Source organism: Seriola dumerili, unplaced genomic scaffold (genome assembly GCF_002260705.1).
Source record: "Seriola dumerili isolate Sdu_G_001 unplaced genomic scaffold, Sdu_1.0 BDQW01000800.1, whole genome shotgun sequence".
NCBI classification, from domain to species: domain Eukaryota; kingdom Metazoa; phylum Chordata; class Actinopteri; order Carangiformes; family Carangidae; genus Seriola; species Seriola dumerili.
This window is the reverse complement of record NW_019175055.1, coordinates 24,514-42,191: the sequence shown is the minus strand read 5'-3', so window position 1 is coordinate 42,191 and position 17,678 is coordinate 24,514. Positions and strand designations below refer to the sequence as shown.

The 17,678-nt window shown below is 39.3% G+C and overlaps 2 protein-coding genes across 4 annotated transcripts in view; one reads left to right on the top strand and one right to left on the bottom strand.

Annotated features, from left to right (window-relative positions):
- Positions 1 to 1,191: 1,191 nt before the first annotated feature.
- Positions 1,192 to 7,555, top strand: LOC111236980 (deoxyribonuclease gamma-like). Its single transcript, XM_022765904.1, has 9 exons — positions 1,192 to 1,283; positions 3,250 to 3,425; positions 3,771 to 3,859; positions 4,290 to 4,379; positions 4,505 to 4,617; positions 4,728 to 4,840; positions 4,947 to 5,104; positions 5,923 to 6,019; positions 6,599 to 7,555. Exons 2-9 carry the CDS (start codon positions 3,276 to 3,278, stop codon positions 6,773 to 6,775), a joined length of 987 nt encoding a protein of 328 aa, XP_022621625.1. The 5' UTR covers positions 1,192 to 1,283; positions 3,250 to 3,275; the 3' UTR covers positions 6,776 to 7,555.
- Positions 4,506 to 17,678, bottom strand: part of LOC111236981 (tumor necrosis factor receptor superfamily member 14-like) — a 20,746-nt gene continuing 7,573 nt past the window's right edge. The window contains exons 1-10 of one of the 3 annotated variants that reach the window (XM_022765905.1): positions 15,680 to 15,765; positions 15,300 to 15,576; positions 14,276 to 14,412; positions 12,825 to 12,918; positions 12,557 to 12,682; positions 11,729 to 11,884; positions 10,794 to 10,881; positions 10,507 to 10,685; positions 10,363 to 10,394; positions 4,506 to 4,647 (exon numbers count right to left, since the gene is read on the bottom strand). In XM_022765905.1, the coding sequence (XP_022621626.1) occupies positions 4,600 to 4,647; positions 10,363 to 10,394; positions 10,507 to 10,685; positions 10,794 to 10,881; positions 11,729 to 11,884; positions 12,557 to 12,682; positions 12,825 to 12,918; positions 14,276 to 14,412; positions 15,300 to 15,318 (879 nt within the window). In that variant the 5' untranslated portion in view covers positions 15,319 to 15,576; positions 15,680 to 15,765 and the 3' untranslated portion in view covers positions 4,506 to 4,599. Of the gene's footprint in view, positions 4,648 to 10,362; positions 10,395 to 10,506; positions 10,686 to 10,793; positions 10,882 to 11,728; positions 11,885 to 12,556; positions 12,683 to 12,824; positions 12,919 to 14,275; positions 14,413 to 14,486; positions 14,632 to 15,299; positions 15,577 to 15,679; positions 15,766 to 17,678 lie in introns of those variants that run through there. The other 2 variants (XM_022765906.1, XM_022765907.1) reach the window with 2 other exon arrangements.

Below are 17,678 nucleotides of genomic sequence, written 5' to 3'. Positions count from 1 at the left end.
TTGGCTGCTTTTAAAAGAAAATGAAATGTATCCTTTAAAGATCGCTTTAACCCTCATTTTCTGTTTGTGTTCATGGAAACCAGAATCACAAACCAGACTTGATGTTTTATCAGCTTGATACTTAATGATGAGAACTGATAAACACCAGTTTGTGATGATTCAGAAATCTGCTGCAGACGAATTACCACATCACATCTGTTTGAAGTCTCGGGGACATCAGCTGTAAAATCTGGTTTAAAAACAAAGGATTTTCATATCCTCCATATCTGTGTTTGATGCTGACTTTGACTTGAGAACTTTTGACACATCTCCCAAAGCCCAAATAAGACTAGTTCATTTCTGTCATTGGGGTTTTATAACAGTTTGTTGATAATCTAACAGGAAGTTTGCATCTTAAACATGAATCATAAGGGGACAACATACATTACATAAAATATAAATACATTAAATACACTAGTATTTAGCTATTTCTGTAATAAAAAGACTCTAGTACAGATAAAAACAAAAATAACATGGTACTTTGTGAATTAAGAGTTGGAAATGAGCAATTTAATGTAAAAAAAAATCAGCAATATTAAACATGATATCTGAGCATTTCTTCCTGCAATAAGAGGAACCATATAACTAAGAGATTAAACTTGGAGACACCACCCTGTTTCTCTTCCTCCTCTCGCCTCCTCTCGCCTCTTCTTCACGCCCATGACTCAGAACTGCACCTTTGGTGGAGAGAAGAACAAACCAGGTGCAAAGTTACACAAAAACTAAAATACTGTTCACTACAAACCTGTAACTGCATTGCTCAGTTTAAAAACTGTTTGAAAGACAGCTTTCTACCTGGTAACACACTGAGTGACACTTTCTTTAACTTGCGATTTCACTTTCACACTGATGTGAGACTTTGGGGTTGAGGAAAAAAGAGTTAATAGAGAAACAAGGAAATATTAAAATGTAAAATTTCTCAACTATAATATTGTTTATTGTCTGTCATTTTGAAAGACTGTTGACCTCTAATTCACCTAATAACTGAGTGTTATCTACTTGTGACAGCTGTTTTTCTTAACTTATTTCAGACTGGATGCAGCACAGTTGGTTTATTTTGTTGTTTACACAGAGCAAGTGAAGTGAAAAGTGATATTCTGACTCTCTCACCGTTTCCTCTGACTCCTGCAGTTAGACAGGGAAGTCCCTCCCACAGGAAACATGGCTGGTTCAGCTTCAGGTTTCACAGGAGAGGAGGCGGCAAGAAACAAACTAACCTTGCGAGTCGAACAACTAACAAGCTGGTAAGTTACTGTTGCTTCAGTTTGACTTACCTTTATTCTTTTAAAGACTGAGACAAGGATATAACTCTTACTGGGGAATGTGACTTGTAACCTGAGATGTCTGTATGTCAGTGTGTCTGTGTATGTGTGTGTGTTTTTTGACGGAGGGTTTGTAGAAGTCATAAGTCCTCTGCTTCAAAGGGACAGTATATACAGGAAGCATAGTAACGGTTATTAATATAGTTGTGTTGTTAATAAGAGATAGATAATGTTTGGTTGAATAACCTTGCCACAAGAAACTGTAAAACCCACAGCTGAAAGATGAATTTCCCATGTATACGTATATATATACATATATATGACGTCATGTTTGCGTTACGCAACTCTGAATATGAGCAGAGCAGCATCTGCCACCGTCTCCATTTTCATGTTAATGTGTGATTGAGACTTTGTGACTGCGCATGAAAGGATCTCATGTCTGAGTGTCTGTGTGGTGGGATAATACAAGTACAGACCAGAGGCAGCAGTCGTGGGCTTTTATTGTGACAGTTGTGTTTACTTTAAGCTGATTCTAAAGACTAATGAATAAAACATGACCATTAAAATAACATTTAAAAATAACTCAAAATATTTTTTTTTGTCTTCTCATGACAGTCCTATCAAAATGAAAAATAAATTATACAAAACTTTCACAATAGTCACATGACTCGTAATGCTATTTTTAGGACTTACAAACAGCTGTGCCTGTATCAAGTGATCCAAAAACAACACCAGTGCAGCAGACAAGATATGTTGTGTTAGCTAGCTTTTTCAGGTGCTAGTATTTTTGAACTTTGGGTAAAGTCAAACTAGCTGGTTACCCCTGGTAGATAAGCTAAACTAATCACTCCCAGGCTCAAGCACCATACTTTACACCCAGATATGAAAGTGGTACTGACCTCTGACCTTCTTATCTAACTCAACAAGAAGGCAATATAATGTATTTTCCCCAAATGTCAAATTAACACATAATAAGAACATCTGTTGGCCCTCCAGACGGAGCTCATGAGAACTGTGTCTGTTTGGGGAAATCATCAACAACGCTTAAGAACAGGAACAGGAAGCTCCTCTGTGAATACTGTGTCAAACAGGAGGATCAGACAAGAGGCCGAGAGGACTGAGAGCAGAGCTTACAGAGGCAGGGTCGAGGTCTACACTTCACAAACAAAACCAAATGTTATCTCATTGATCTTCTGGCTTTCTTTGTTGCACCACGTGGACTTTATGTAGCCGCAAGGGTTTCGTTGGTTTATCGTGTGATTCTTTTAAAGCTCTTGTATTCTTGCTAGTTAAAAAAAAGCAAAGCTAAATAAGCTAAATTTAACACTGAGTTGATTTTACTCTTAAGTTAATGTTTCCACTAATCATGGTTGCCTGATTTGACCACAAAGACAGGGCTGACCCCTCAGACAGGAGTGTGTGGGCACCATGGATGTATTAAGAGAGCTGGACAGAGCCTTGCTGCCAATTTAAGTATTTTGTGACAGTTAGGTAAATTTTGGACCCAGATCCAAACACAGGACTTAGTTGAGTGTTGATTAGGAAAAGGGTGGACAGGTAAGGTAAAAGGGATCACTGAAGCACAGGAGAAAACCCGAGAAAGAGAAAACAAAAGAGATAACTCAAATAGATACAAGGAGGCGTAGAGAGTTGGTACCTCTGAAACAGGCTGAACAATCTGGCGACGAGTGAAGGGTGAGCCGATCAGTAGATTGCTGTCAGGTGTGGAGGTGTGCCAGGAGCCAGGAGAGGTAGACACACCCACAGAGAAGGGGGGGGGGTACAGAACAATACACAATACACCTTTCATCTATGATTGTATGCATTATGCAAACTGCAGTAGTACTGAGTGTAAACAGAGTGTGTATTCACAGTCACGGCTGCTTCTGCAGTTTTTTGGATTTACTGAAACTGATTAAAACTTGACTGTTATTGTCTTTGCCCCCAGAGGTGACTGTCTCTTGTCTCTGAGCCATGAGGTCGTCTTCCCTCCTCCTACTCTCCTTCCTCATGGGTGTGAGGGGTGTTCAAGGGGGCTCGGACTTTAGAGTGTGTGCCTTCAACCTCCAACACTTTGGGGATTCAAAGTCCAAGAAGACCGATGTCATGGAGACTCTCACCAAAGTAGGAAAAAGACAGATACTTTATTTGACCTCTGTCTCGAACATCAACAACATCAAACATATCAGCCCTCACATTCTGTGTAATCATTTGGTATGTGCAAAGAAATACCGTAAGTGACCCCCCTGGGACAAACTGAAAGCAAGGCTGTACAGAGTGCCGCAAACCTGGAAAGAAATTAGCATTTTAGCACCTGTGGTTCCCTTGTCCTGAAGTCTATTGGTGTTTTGAATGGAGTTTTGGTTAGATGACTGAAATAAGGTCTGTGAATAACACAAGCTCAAGATGTTTTCACATTTTTTCTGTTTCATTTCAAATCACCTTTTCATTCTCTATCTGTTGTTCCAGATCATCACTCGCTGTGATGTGTGTTTGCTTCAGGAAGTCAGAGACAGTAAAGGGAAAGCTTTACCGGAGCTGCTTATACAACTTAACAGGTGATTAATCTCACTCTCTCTCTCTCTCACACACACACACACACACACACACACACCCACACACACACACACACACACACACACACCCACACACACACACACACACACACACACACCCACACACACACACACACACACACACACACCCACACACACACACACACACACACACACACCCACACACACACACACACACACACACACACCCACACACACACACACACACACACACACACCCACACACACACACACACACACACACACACCCACACACACACACACACACACACACACACCCACACACACACACACACACACACACACACCCACACACACACACACACACACACACACACGTGCACATGGTAAAACAGCTGACTCAAAGAACAGTATTAAAGGTTGTATTTCCCTGTGTCTCTTTAATATTCAGCATTGACTCTGTCCATAAGTATGATGCAGTGGCCAGTGAGCGGCTGGGCAGGTCTGAATCGTACCAGGAGCAGTATGTGTTCGTTTACAGGTGAGCTGAATTGTCCGTGTCCACAGTCGTGCCACTTTGCAGCTGGATGCACCACGATGTTACGAAACAGCTTCAGTACAGACAGTAACATTGAGGTTGTACTGTGTGTGTCTGAATGTGTGCAGGACCGATACGGTGACCGTCTCTGGCCAGTATCAGTATCCAGACATTCGACCAGGAGATGTTGATGCTTTCTCCAGAGAGCCTTTTGTTGTCCGCTTCAAAGCCCCCAGGACAAGTCAGTCTTCTCACACTCAGGTTTCTCCACCTAAGAAAATGAAAAGCACAGTGCTGTTTAGACATTAACACCTGCATCCTTTCTCTCTCCCACCCCATCTGTATATTCAGCAATAAAGGAGTTTGTCCTCATACCTCAGCACACCACTCCAACCAACACCACTAAGGAGCTTGATGCACTGTATGATGTTTTGCAAGATGTGAGAAAGATGTGGAAAACTGAGGTGAGAGAACTGTATACCACAGTTTCAAAGTTCAGTCAGTTAAGATTTCATAACCCTGAGTGTTGTTGTTGTTGTTGTTGTTGTGTGTGTGTGTGTGTTTGAGCAGAATGTGATCCTTCTTGGGGACTTCAACGCTGACTGTGGCTACCTCGCTAAGAAGAACAGGAAGAACGTGCGTCTGATTACAGAGAAGTCCCTCGTTTGGCTCATTGAAGATAAAACTGACACCACTGTGCGATCGTCCACATCCTGCGCCTACGACAGGTGAGCTCACTCTCCTTAAAGGGATAATTCGATAGTAATAGATGTTTGATGTGGGGTTGTGTGAGGTGCTTCTCTATAGTCAGTGTTTTACCTGCAGTAGCTTCAGATAACTCAGTGTGCTCCCACTTTGGAGAAGCAGCAGGAAGCTGAGTGATGCACTGCTGGGGAGGAGGCCATCCACAGGAACAAGTGTACGCTTTACTTTGAATATTTTCACCACTTAACCTTGTCGTCAAACAGCCCTTGCCTTTGGAACTACATCGTTTCAATCGTTGAATTACCGTATTCATATGCACAAGTAGGACTAGTTCAACGGTTCACAAGCTGTGGTTCAAAAGGAAAAGGCGGTTTGACAGCAAGATAAAGCAGTGAAAATATTCAAAATAAAATGTACACTTCAACTGATACTAGCTTTCTTCTGTGGGCATTTTTTTTTTAAAGTGGATAAAACTTGTTTTCGCGGATGGCCCCACCCACAGCAGCACCCTGCTCAGCCTCTGTACCGGTACTCCCGGCTCTGGCCACAGCATCATGCTTATGATCACACTTTATGATCAATACTGATCGATAAACATCAGGCCTTGTCGAATGTTTTTCAGTGATGTGCTTGGTAACTGTCAGTCAAAATTAAAATTTAATAAACAGAGCCAAGTTTTTGTTTCAAATGGAAAATACACCATGTGGTTTTACAAGTCCACACAGTTTATTGAAAACATTTATTTGTACCGATGTAAATGTCAACTGTGCAAATTCGCTTGTTACGGTTCACTAAAGTTGATGTACTTGGGTTTGTCTGTCCATTCTGTGTGTTATAACAGGATTGTTGTGCATGGGGAAACATTTGCCAGAGCAATTGTGCCTCTTTCGGCCAAACCATTTAACTTCCAATCAGAATACGAACTCACGGAGGATCAGGTAACAGACTTCATCTTTCAATAGCTGTGTCCCAATTCATGGGCCGCATCCTCTGGAGAACGCGGTCCACAAATTTCGGCTTGGCCTTCGTGGTCGACGATGGCGACAAAGGCCAAACCAAAATGAGATGGTCTGGCCTATGGAGGATTTTTGCTAACAGTTGTATTGATAGTTGTTGAACTGATGAGAACTGAGGGCTTGTGCACTTTTAAACGTAATCCTCGGGCTTTCTCTCGCTGTTGTTTGCCGCTACATTATTTTCATTACCAGCATGCAATGAATCTTGGGATAGGTTAGGATCCTCCCACTGGCTCCTTCATTGCCCTGGAAACGAAGGACATATTTCACAACCGCATTTGAAGGAGCCTCCAAAATAGGACAGCCTAGTCGTGCCGCTGTGACGCAATCAGTCTTCAGATTCAGCTGCTGAAGGATGTGGCTCTCGAATTGGGACACAGCTAATGTGTAACTATCTGAATTCAAACAGTAAAAACCCCTAAATGAAACCCTAATTCTGTTCTATGAATCAATTCCATGTGTGCTGAGGTTTGCAAAGTTTCTTCTGTGGTTTCTGCTCAGGCGCTGGAGGTCAGTGACCACTATCCGGTGGAGGTCCTGCTGAAGGTCGATAGGTCAAGAGAGTTCAATGGTGCAACGTCTTTGGCATTAACTGGCACAAATCAGAAAACATCTCAATTAAAGTTCTTTTCTTGGTTTGTCCTCAGCCATCTTGTCTTGCAAGTGTTAGCACGGTAGTTTCATGATAAACCTGTGCAGATTTTTCTCAGGACAAGCTTACTTCATGAACTGATGAGAACTTTAGGATGCATGAAGTCCAACCTGCCAAGTATCACCAGCAATACTACACAAAGAGGGCCGTCCATGTTGGATTCAGGTTTGGGGTAAAAAACCCAGAAAATTACACAACTGTTGACCTGTACCTTTATGTATTCACCATATTGTACATTAATTTATCTATCAATATGTGTATCTAGATGAAAAAAACTGTAAAGTTAGAAATCTGTTCACTTAATTTAGTTCTTTTGCTCTCTCAGTTTAGGAAAATTACACCCTTTTGTTAATTCCCTCAAATTGATCCAAGGTAAAGTGGATAGGACACATTATATTAGAGGAGAACATTTGCAGTATCATCAAAAGTTTTACTGGAAATCCTGTAAATTACATTTGCAGGATATCAAAGAAAATGCACCACTGCTGAAAACCAGAAGTACAGTTTATCTACTGTATGATGGAAAGAACTACATACTGTCAATGTAATGAAAGTCATTAAGCCATTAAGCTGGAGGAACAGATGAAGTAAGTCAAGTGAACAGAACTGATGCACTGAAATGAGTAAATGTAGCTCATGAATCACTAATGTGATGGAACAATTTATTAAGTAAGGTCTCTGTTAAATGATGCTATAATCTTGGGGTGTGGGGGGTGATGCCTTATATACAGTACAAGCAATGCACTTTGTAAATGAGATTTTGTTTGATTCTGTTATTCTCTGAAGAATAAATGGAGTTATTTTTCCTCCCTCTCTGTTTTCTTTTAAATTTATCTTAAATTTAACTAAACCTTATAATGATGAACATAGTCTATTGTGAAAAGGGAAGGAGGCAACGTAAAATCAGGAGCTGTTGTTAAATCAAGTTGTTAAAACTTACCAACAAATTTAACAAACAACAAAGTCTTCAACTACGATTCACGATAAAGTCAGGGAGTTTTGAAACCCTGCTTCTTGAGTTCACCCCAAGTGAAATCTGATTGGATCTTTACAGGGAGGCCTCCATTTTGTAGCCAGAAAGCTAACAAACAATAGCAGACCCGCTAACAGCCGAAGAGGCAGACGGAGGGAGAGAGAGTGAGGAGAAGTGAGGGAAGATCAGCGGATACAAATCGCTCAGTCGTCTGCTTTGGACTTCTCATGACGATATTCATAAACTGGAATACTTTTATAAGGAACCCCTTTGATTTTTATGATCTGTGGACCCTTATGGACTGAAGGAATACAAATAACCGGAATGGAGAGAGAATCTATCTGAGTTCTACATATCTAAATGGTAGGCATCCACCACGCCCTGCTGGTATACAATGCTGCTAGATATTAACACAGCTGACATTAGAGCGAAATGAACTGAATATTTGAATTTTAGAAACTATAACCGATCTAACGTGGTACAGCCTGTATATAATGACAAACATTTACTCTGTCAGAACACGTTCAGATCCATCTACTGGGCCCATACATGGGCTAGCGGGCTGTATGAGGATACAAAGACAGGACATGTCGACTAGCTTAGCAACATAACATAGTTCAGTTCTCTGTAGCAGACTGTGTTGCAGTTGTACTTTATTTTAGAAGAATATCTGATGCTGTGAGCATTTCTAGTCCTCAAATATGAGACAACCTATCCTTTTTCAGACCTAATTTCTAGAGAAAATACCGTCTTATATTCAGGTTAATGCTGCAGTGTTGGGAAAGCTACAGAGAAATGCAGCAAGCTAAGCTACAGCAACACCACAAAAGTAGTTTACAACATAAGAAGCTAATTTTCCCCTCCAAAACCAGTTTGGCAACAAAAACAAACAAACAAAAAACATGTGCTCCATATAATATCAAAAGTAGGTGTCAAACGTGTGTGAATGTTCATTTGTGTGGTGGGGTGTGTGTGTGGTGGGGGGCACGTTTGTATCTGTCCTCAGATGACTTGAATTCTTCTCTAATTCTTGTGTGATAGGTTTGTACATGTCTTCCCCTGTGTGTTCACCAGCGCTGTATCTCTGCAGCTGCTGCTGAAGACAACGTTCATATTTGAAGAATTAAACTGCCAAAGCTTCTCCTCTATCAACAATGGATGCAGTAGCACTGTGTGATAGATAAGGTGTCGCTTGTAATGATGAACCCTCAGTTCATAGAAGCATTTTAGCATTTGACAGCTGCAGTAGGGAACTGCTTTCACCACCAGTGTCACCAGACTGAGTTAGAGACTAGCTGGTGGAATATACTGTACATATTATTATTGCAATTTTAAGTTTTGCAAGTTTAAGTCTTGTCACATTCTTTCTTCCCCTCTGTGGTTGTTGTTTTTTGAGGGGGAAGAAAGAAGTGGTATATGTTTCCTCTTTCTCTCTATTTAATCATCTCAAGTTAAATTTGCTTCTTGTGACTAATCCATCACAAGATGAGGAAAGAAGTCAAACAGTACAGTTGAACATTTTTCAGCTTTGGTGTGTCTAAAATAGCAATGTTTCCTCCTCTTTTCATTAGATGATGGGCAGGTGATATTTGTCGATGTGATTTGTAATGATGTGATTGGGCCACATGTTCTTACAAGAAGCCTCTCATGCCTCTCCTCGAAAATGTCAGTTATTCACGTCTCAAGCAGAGCTGTCGACAGGTACCACCCAAATGTTTCAGATGCAAACATACATACATAAAAAACATACAATATACTTAACTAATAAACCCAACTCTTTTTGCACAGTTTATACTATACTTATACTTTGTATTGTAGAGTTAATTCTAAATAGATAATAATTCCTCCACAATGACGAAAGTGATGAAACGATGAAAGTGAAAACATTCTTAGTTTTTATTTATTTAACATTAAAAACTGAAATCTCTTGATTAGGCCTACTCATTAAAAGGCTTCAGGAGACCCCAGATTTCATTTGCTCCACTATACGCCAGGGCCGGGCATTTTCAGTAATTTCAGTATGCACAATATACGTTTCACAATATGTAATCAGTCATACGGACCTGGTCCTGGTTGACACAATGTGAAGCATAATATCAAACTATATTATAATAATATAAGTTTTGTATTCCAAGCTGACTTTGGTCTCTGCGCAGTAACATCTGTGTGAGATCATGATCCAGACTGTAGACCAGCAGCTCTGTAGAGGGTGGGCTCAGTTTTTATTGTGGTTTTATTTCTGTACCCTGCAAAGACAATGTGCCAGCACTAAACTGGATTATAACTGGGGTCTAGAGCACATTTACTCTGCAGTGAACTGATACTGCACATCTGATTATCTCCAGGTTGTTTCTTATACTGAGGAGAGAAATACATTCACTTAAAGCAGAAACCTCTTGGACAGTTGTTCAGACTTCACAGAGTGATGTCAGGAGGGACTGTAAGGAAGAATATACTCCTGTCTTACCTTCTGTTTTTAATGTTTCTGTTGTTTCTGCTTCTTCTCCATGGTCGTTTGTCTTTGGTGAAATATTAATGAACAGATGAAATAATTGAATTACTGAGATAAACCAAGTATTGTCATTTACCACAGTGCATATTTACATACACACAGTTTCACTAAGAGAGTAACAAACATACCTCTGTGGGAGGGCTTCCATTTCTTTTTAGAGCTATAATAAAAACCATGAAAAACGTCTTAATCAACAACATCATGACTTGCCAGAAAGTATCATCATCTATTAAACCATGATAACATTTTCTTTGACTGCACACAGATCTTACCTGCTCGACGTTTTCTTCTCTTCCAGACAAGAAAGAGAACTACAACGAAGCCAATCACTAAAAAAGGCACTACAACGCCGATCACAATTACTGTCACATTTAAACTGTTTCTTTCTCTACATTCAGCATCACTTGCAGCAGTTCCTGGTTTTATCAGCTGAAGATTTTCTGATTCACATCTGCAACGATAGAGGGAAGTCTTTACTTTATAAATGTATAGAAACTTCAAATTCACTGCAGGTGTGAGAAACCAGATGTGTCTATGTCTGATGTGAAGCTTCACTTACTGTGTGTGTGGTTGACAAGATGTAAATGTCCCATCTGAAAATGTTCCATTTCTGCAGCCAGAGCACACAGTGTCTTTGGAGGCTGTTCCTGTACAAGAACAAATGATACACATGTTGAAAGTAGTTACTAGTGTACACATCATATGATGACAGGGTCAGTGTGATATGACATCACTACATTTCATCAGACTGTCTGATTTCCACTCAGCTGATTTTTAAAAATATTTGAGATTTTTGAATCCAACATTTGAAAATCAAAACATTCAATAATAGTTTTCTTTGTTTCAGTTCCCAACATGACAGTTAATCCTTTAATATTTGAGGTCTGATGAAATGTTGTAGTGCAGCTCTTTTCTCATAAGAGCAGAACAAGATGGATTTTAATTCACTATAAAGGAGAAATCACATCAGCTTCATAAACAAACCAGCTTCAGTGCTTCATGCAGATATTTAAGCATCAGATATTTATGCTTATATGATCAGTAAACAACTCGACCTTCAAGAAGTTACATAAACTACATGTAAACTACATGTAAACTTTTGTCCTTCAGACAGTTTAACATCCATGTTGTCTGGGTAACGGAGTAATGACATAAAACAAGAAAGTAATTTATGAAGATAAAAACAATGTTTGTGTTTTGAAGCACAGTTGTCCACAACACTGATGTCAGTGTGTTTGGTCCCTAATCTTCACAGTATAGAGCAAACTCTTTACATGATCATGATCTACATCTCTGACGTTTACAGTTTTTTTATATTTTTGTTCCTTTACATGAACTGCACCTTGTAACTAACCAGCTTTTTTACTCAGTGCAGTCGGTCGATCATCCAAAAGTTACGGACTGACTGAGTGACTCAACTGACCTGCTCCAAGATGAGACTTTTATAAAATTATACCTACAGTATGATCTTAAAGTCAGAACAAGAAAACCAACCTTTTTGACTGATGTATTGTCCTGGTTGACATCTTGTGTGTTTCCTTGCTGCCACACAGTTGTTCTCTCTAGTGTCTATACAGAAGAATCCTTCCAGTGGTTCACAAACTCTGTCTGATGTTGCTGTACATGAACTCCTCATCTTCAGACCAGAACCTGTCAACACACATAGAGATTACAGATGGAGATACAAAACTTCTATTGTGTTTAATCTACTAGAGAACAACTAGCATTTTATTTCTGACTAGATATCGTGAAAACTAAAGATGATCTTTAGCTGCCTCCCATTTCTCTTCACCCTCTTTGAGATGTTTCTACACTCCCATCCATCGTATTACTGCCTGGATATTGTTTTCATATCCATAACTACAATACACACACACACGGTTTTTTATGAAGACTCTATAATTGTGTGTACAAGTGAGCTGTTTCCAGTATTTACTCTGACAGTCACTTTTCATTATCCTTTACTACTTTGCTACTTCTCTGTACTGTACTCACTCCTTGCTACATAATGCACCTCTAAGCTGCTGCATTGTTGACTACTGCTGTAGAATACTGATTTATTATCTTATTGTAGTTTTGTTTTTACTGAATGAATTGATAGCATATATTTTATTATAACCATGCCCTTGGCCATCATTGGAGACTTGGCTCTTAAATTACTTAAAAGTTAATCAAAATTTCTGCATCTTCACAGTGACGCTGTCTTTAAACAGTTGTCTCTTCACATTGTGGTATTTGCAGTAATATTACTAATTACTGATTTTAAATCAGGTTTAGTCACAAGTTTCTACTAATAACGAGAAGATAGCAACAGAAATTTACCTGCATCACAGTTTGTGCAGTGAAAACATTGTTTAAGTCCAGTGGGATGATTCATGAAGGTTCCTTCTATGCATGGCAGACAGGAAGTACTCCTGAACTCTGTGCAGTCTGTTTTAACTCTATTTCCTGTTGAAAAGAAAACCAACAATTTAATTTCATGCAGTATTTTTCTATCTATGGAAATGTGTTAATCTTGAAGGTAAGTTTAGTCAAAGTGACTTGCAGTGATGTCTACTACAGTTTCATTTATCATTCAATTGAATCTTACCAGCTGGACACATAGGACAGCATTCATTTCCTGTCTGATACTCTGCTGGAAGACATGTCAGGGTATTTCCTCTGAAGACTCTGATCATAAGTATCTGTGAAGAATGAGACAAAGTTTTAACAGATATATAATCATATATCTTCAGTCTAGGGCTGGGTGATATGAAAAACCATCTTATCACGATAATGTTTTTCATATCGGTCGATATCGATATATATCATGATATAAACCAAATCACTATTTCTGTCAAGCTTAAAGGTTCATTTTTACTCCTAAGTGAAATGTGAAGATATCATAAGGTTAATTTTGGTTTAAATATTATTTTTTTCTGTCAGAAGTTGAACATGACAAATATACTGTAGAACATTATACACCTGTCTTTCAAATAAATAAAATAGGTATATGTAAAAAACTAAAATGTTAATTGTGACCAGTGAAAAGCTTCGTCTGGGACTGTAAAGTCTTGCATTGTGCGTGCTCGAGAGGATGGCACTGCTTCAGATGGTAAAAAAGATTCGTGGTATTAACTGTCTTTGTGGAAACATGCTTTTGACACAATTTGCAGTGCATGCTACTCTGCTTCTTATCGGACCTTAATTAGCCAAAGTGTCTCCACACTACCGAATTCCTCTGACCCTTCTTTTCAAAGAAGTCCTCGTCTCTTGAACCTTGGTTTGTGTCCGTTGGGGTGTCTTCTTTGAGTTTTCGTTAACATTTTCTGTCGTAACTTTCTCTTTCATCTCACTCCTAAAGTAGGAGGTGTGCACGGCTGCGGTAGCCCAAACATTAGCACGTGCGCCGGCTACTGCTCCAACGCTCTGTGCTGTTTGCGTCAACCTAACCTGACGTGGCTGTAAATATATTCCAGCCCCCTGATTGGTTCGGCCCAGCGATATTCTCATTGGCTTTGGCTGTTTGTGTTTTCTCTCAAAACATGGATGAATGAGTTCTATCTACGTTTTATCGACCATGTCTTATATTTCTATCGAGGAAAAGTTATTTCGCGATAATTGTCTTTAACGTGTTATCGCCCAGCCCTACTTCTTTCAGTTTAAATATATTTAAATCAGTTTTAAAGCTGTTGCACGTGTTAATAAATGCTACATTATACACTGTAAGATTGTTACAAGCCAATTCAAAAATATATGATGTATTGAGGCTTTTTCCATGTGCATTTATCACTTAAATGTTTGTTATTAACTATAAAATTAAAACCAATTAAAACCCCAATTAACATGTGTGTCCATCTTTCCCTCTATTTACATTTATAAGAGTAAAGAACTTTGGACCTTCTCAAAAATGCAGGATGGACTCATGTTCAAAAGGCCTGTTCTAGGGAAGACATAACACATAACTCTGTAACCTGATAACCTGATACCTACTGATGTTATGGGACTAAAAAGGAGGATAGATACAAGCTTCCTGTAATGTTCAGGAATCAACAACTTTACCAACAAAGATGCAGCTGTCAAAGGATTTCTTCTAGAAGTCATCTTAAGGTTGGCAGGTTTCAGGTTATGAAGACACTGAGATCTCACTGTGATCTGGGATGAGGCGAGTTTTAACGTCCAAAACAGGAGAAGAACATCTGGAAACAAAAAGTAAATCATGTAAAAACTGCACTGACCATCAGGTAACCTGGTTACTGTGGATAAGAGTTACCTGGTTAACAGCTGCACATTTCTGCTGGTTACTGTAGCTGTTTCTGTCCAGTTTTAAACAGTCAACACACAGATGCAGAAGAGGTTTGAAGAAGTTTGAGCCTTTGTTTTACTTTCCTTTGTTGAGATAAGAGGATCTGGTGCTGGACTCTGCACAGGTTTTAAAGTTCATTGTTCTGCTTAAAGTCAGTTTCCAGCTCAGCTCAGACTAGTTATTGTATGTGAGAACAAGTTTTACAAGATTGTATGAACATGATAAGTGGAACTTGAAGCATCATTTTATAAAAATTTAATTAAAAGTGAAACTGAAAGTTTATGATCGGTTTTACAGTATTACAGTTGCTCTCTTACTTTGAAAACATTATTAACAAAACTAGTATACACCAAGCAGACACCAAGCAGACACCCAGCTACACCTAAAGTCACTTTATAGTCCTACAACAGGGCGGGGCCTCTGTTCTCTGATCGAGATTTCCTGTTTATTTCAGCTGAACCATTCTTTGTTAATATTCCTGTTTTAGAAGCTTCTGAGCAGTTAGACTGCTCCAGTCTCAGACTGTTTTCTAAATACTGTTGTATAATATATTATAGAGAAGAGCTCTGCTGCAGCGACTGAGGAAGGCCTGAACAACAGACCTCACATACAGACCACATGTGACCGATGAAGAAACAATATTCAGCTGCGCAGTTTCATGAACCGACACATTAAGAAGCAGCAGGAGTTTTCACTGATACTACAACAATATACTGAGCTCAGTTCTTTATCCTGTAACAAATAACTGATAGAAATTACATAGAAATGACGTGGACTTACCATCGCTGTTGTGAGACATATCCTGTCACCCACTTCCCCTCACATGCATCCAAGTACTTCACGTGGCCTCAGATATATAAGCTTCGCTGGGTTTTTGAAAAGTTAAGAAGCGATATTAAGGACCGTATGAAGGTATGCAGCTTTCCAGGTACAATGAGACAACAGAAGAAGTCCAATCCAAACCAGCTGTGGTTTAGTCCAGTGTTTTAGGTTCATATGAACAGGTGGCAGCTGGTCGAGACAATGGAGGATGAGAAGAATCGATGCTGGTTTTCATCTAAACAGAAAATATAAACCATGTGTTACAACTACTAACACTCTAACTTTAACATGACATCTCAAGCAAAATACTACAAGGTCTAAAGAACAAAGGAACTCACATTTACACTCAGACAAACATCAGGAGAGAGTCCAGGCTGCTGCAGGTCAGTCAGCAGGTTGCCATCATGACTGAATCCATTGTATAGCCTCAGCCTGACACAGCTCCTCCTCTTCCGTCCTAATCTCAAAAGTAATTAGGACGAAATGCCGCCACTTTGACTGTCATGTGTCACTGACAATGTTTAATCTCTGTAATAGAAAAGCTAAATTGAACTTAAAGTTACTATGTCCTAATACTTCTACAGTGTACCAGGTATTTAATATTGAAACAACCTGGAATTGACAGAGTGAAAAAAAGAAATTACTGGGATCAAGTTCATACAATGAATAAATAAACAAATAATTAAACAGAGGTGATAATCCACACAAGAGTCAATAAAACTAAAAATATGAAACATTGACATTGACACAACCCCACCCCTGCCCCATCGTTGTGTGAAAATGTAGACATTGTAATCCTGTGTTTTTACACCAGAGTTACTTTACACCATATTCACAGTACAGTGGATGTATTTTCAGTTACAGCGTCCTGGACTTTGAAGCAGTTGCTCAGCCTGTAAATTCTTCTGTTCTGACAAAATGAGCTGCTTTCTGAATATTTTCTATTTTTGAGTCGTGTGAAGCCTGTATAACAAAAGTAAAAAAGATCCACAAAGTTGTAAAGAACACAGTGTTTTGTATCACTGTAAACCATGTACTGTATTAGGTGTGTCATGTGACAGCATGTTGCACTGACTCTGGCCACTAGAGGTCAGGAGTGCACAGTTTTAAAGTGCTCTGATGATGTTAGTTCACTGTATGAATCTCACAGCCTGCACTGACCGCAGCCATGTTCAATCCACACTTTGATTTGTCCTGAGGATGAAACCAGTGATTCACTTTCAGTCAGCTGTGTGGTTCAGTCAGACCCTCCTAAAGACCTATTATATCATAAAGTGTTCAGCACAGTCAACTTGTTACAACACAACACAAAAAGTTTAGATGAAACACTTCATTCATTCAGGAGCAGCAGTGTATTTATAGCAGCTTAATAATACTGTGGTAGAATCATAAAGAACAGTAGGTAGTAAACAGAGAATCTACAAAACATATTAATCAGCCTAATAACTCATTTCATAAAGATGTGAAAAAGTCCTGCAACAGTTATAAAGATCATTATTTTTAACAGCAGCAGCAGTTGTGTCAGATTGAAGAGTGATCAAATTAGCTCATACATGGAGTAGTTGTATTTCATGTGTTTTTTAAAACTTATATCATTTGATTAAATCTTAGTGATCAGCAAAACTAATTCAGGTTTCTCTTAGTTTGTTTTCTAACACTTCGATGTTGCAGAGGAAGGAAACGGCTTTAAGAACTTTCCATTTGATTCCTACTTAGATTTCTTTCATTCTCTTCTAAAATACAATAGGGAGTGTTGAAGAAAATTCACTCAAGTCCTTAGTTTCAAGTTTGCTGTAGTAAAGTAAGTTTATTGGTATCCCAGGATACGGTGAGCCAACTGACACAGAGCAGGTCTGAGGCAGTAGACTGACCCAGAGTGTAGGCAGGGAGACAGTTATACAGTTCAAAACAATGGGATGGACAACTGTATTTTCATATACCTGGGGTTACAGATATTTGGTCAGACAGGAAAGGAAATTAGAAACAAAAGGTAACGTTCTCTAGTGGTCTAGCAGTGTAACACCAAGGTTCAAGTTATCAAGGGGGTAGGAGGGCCTCTTAGGCTGGATTGGCATATCCACAGGTAGGGCAGGCGGGGCCCCTAGACTGAATCAGCATATGCACAGGTAAGATGTTAGCGTTGGTTGATGTAAGTGAAAGGGGTGTTCTCCTCATGATGAAAGGATCACAAAGGGGCAACTCAGTCAGGGTTATAGAGTTTGTCCGTAGGTGTCAGCAAGTCTACACTGAATACACATGAGAGAATCTGTGTATATCTTCCTGAGGAGTTAACGATTGTCACACAGTTTAAACTTGTTATAATGGAACTAAAAAAGT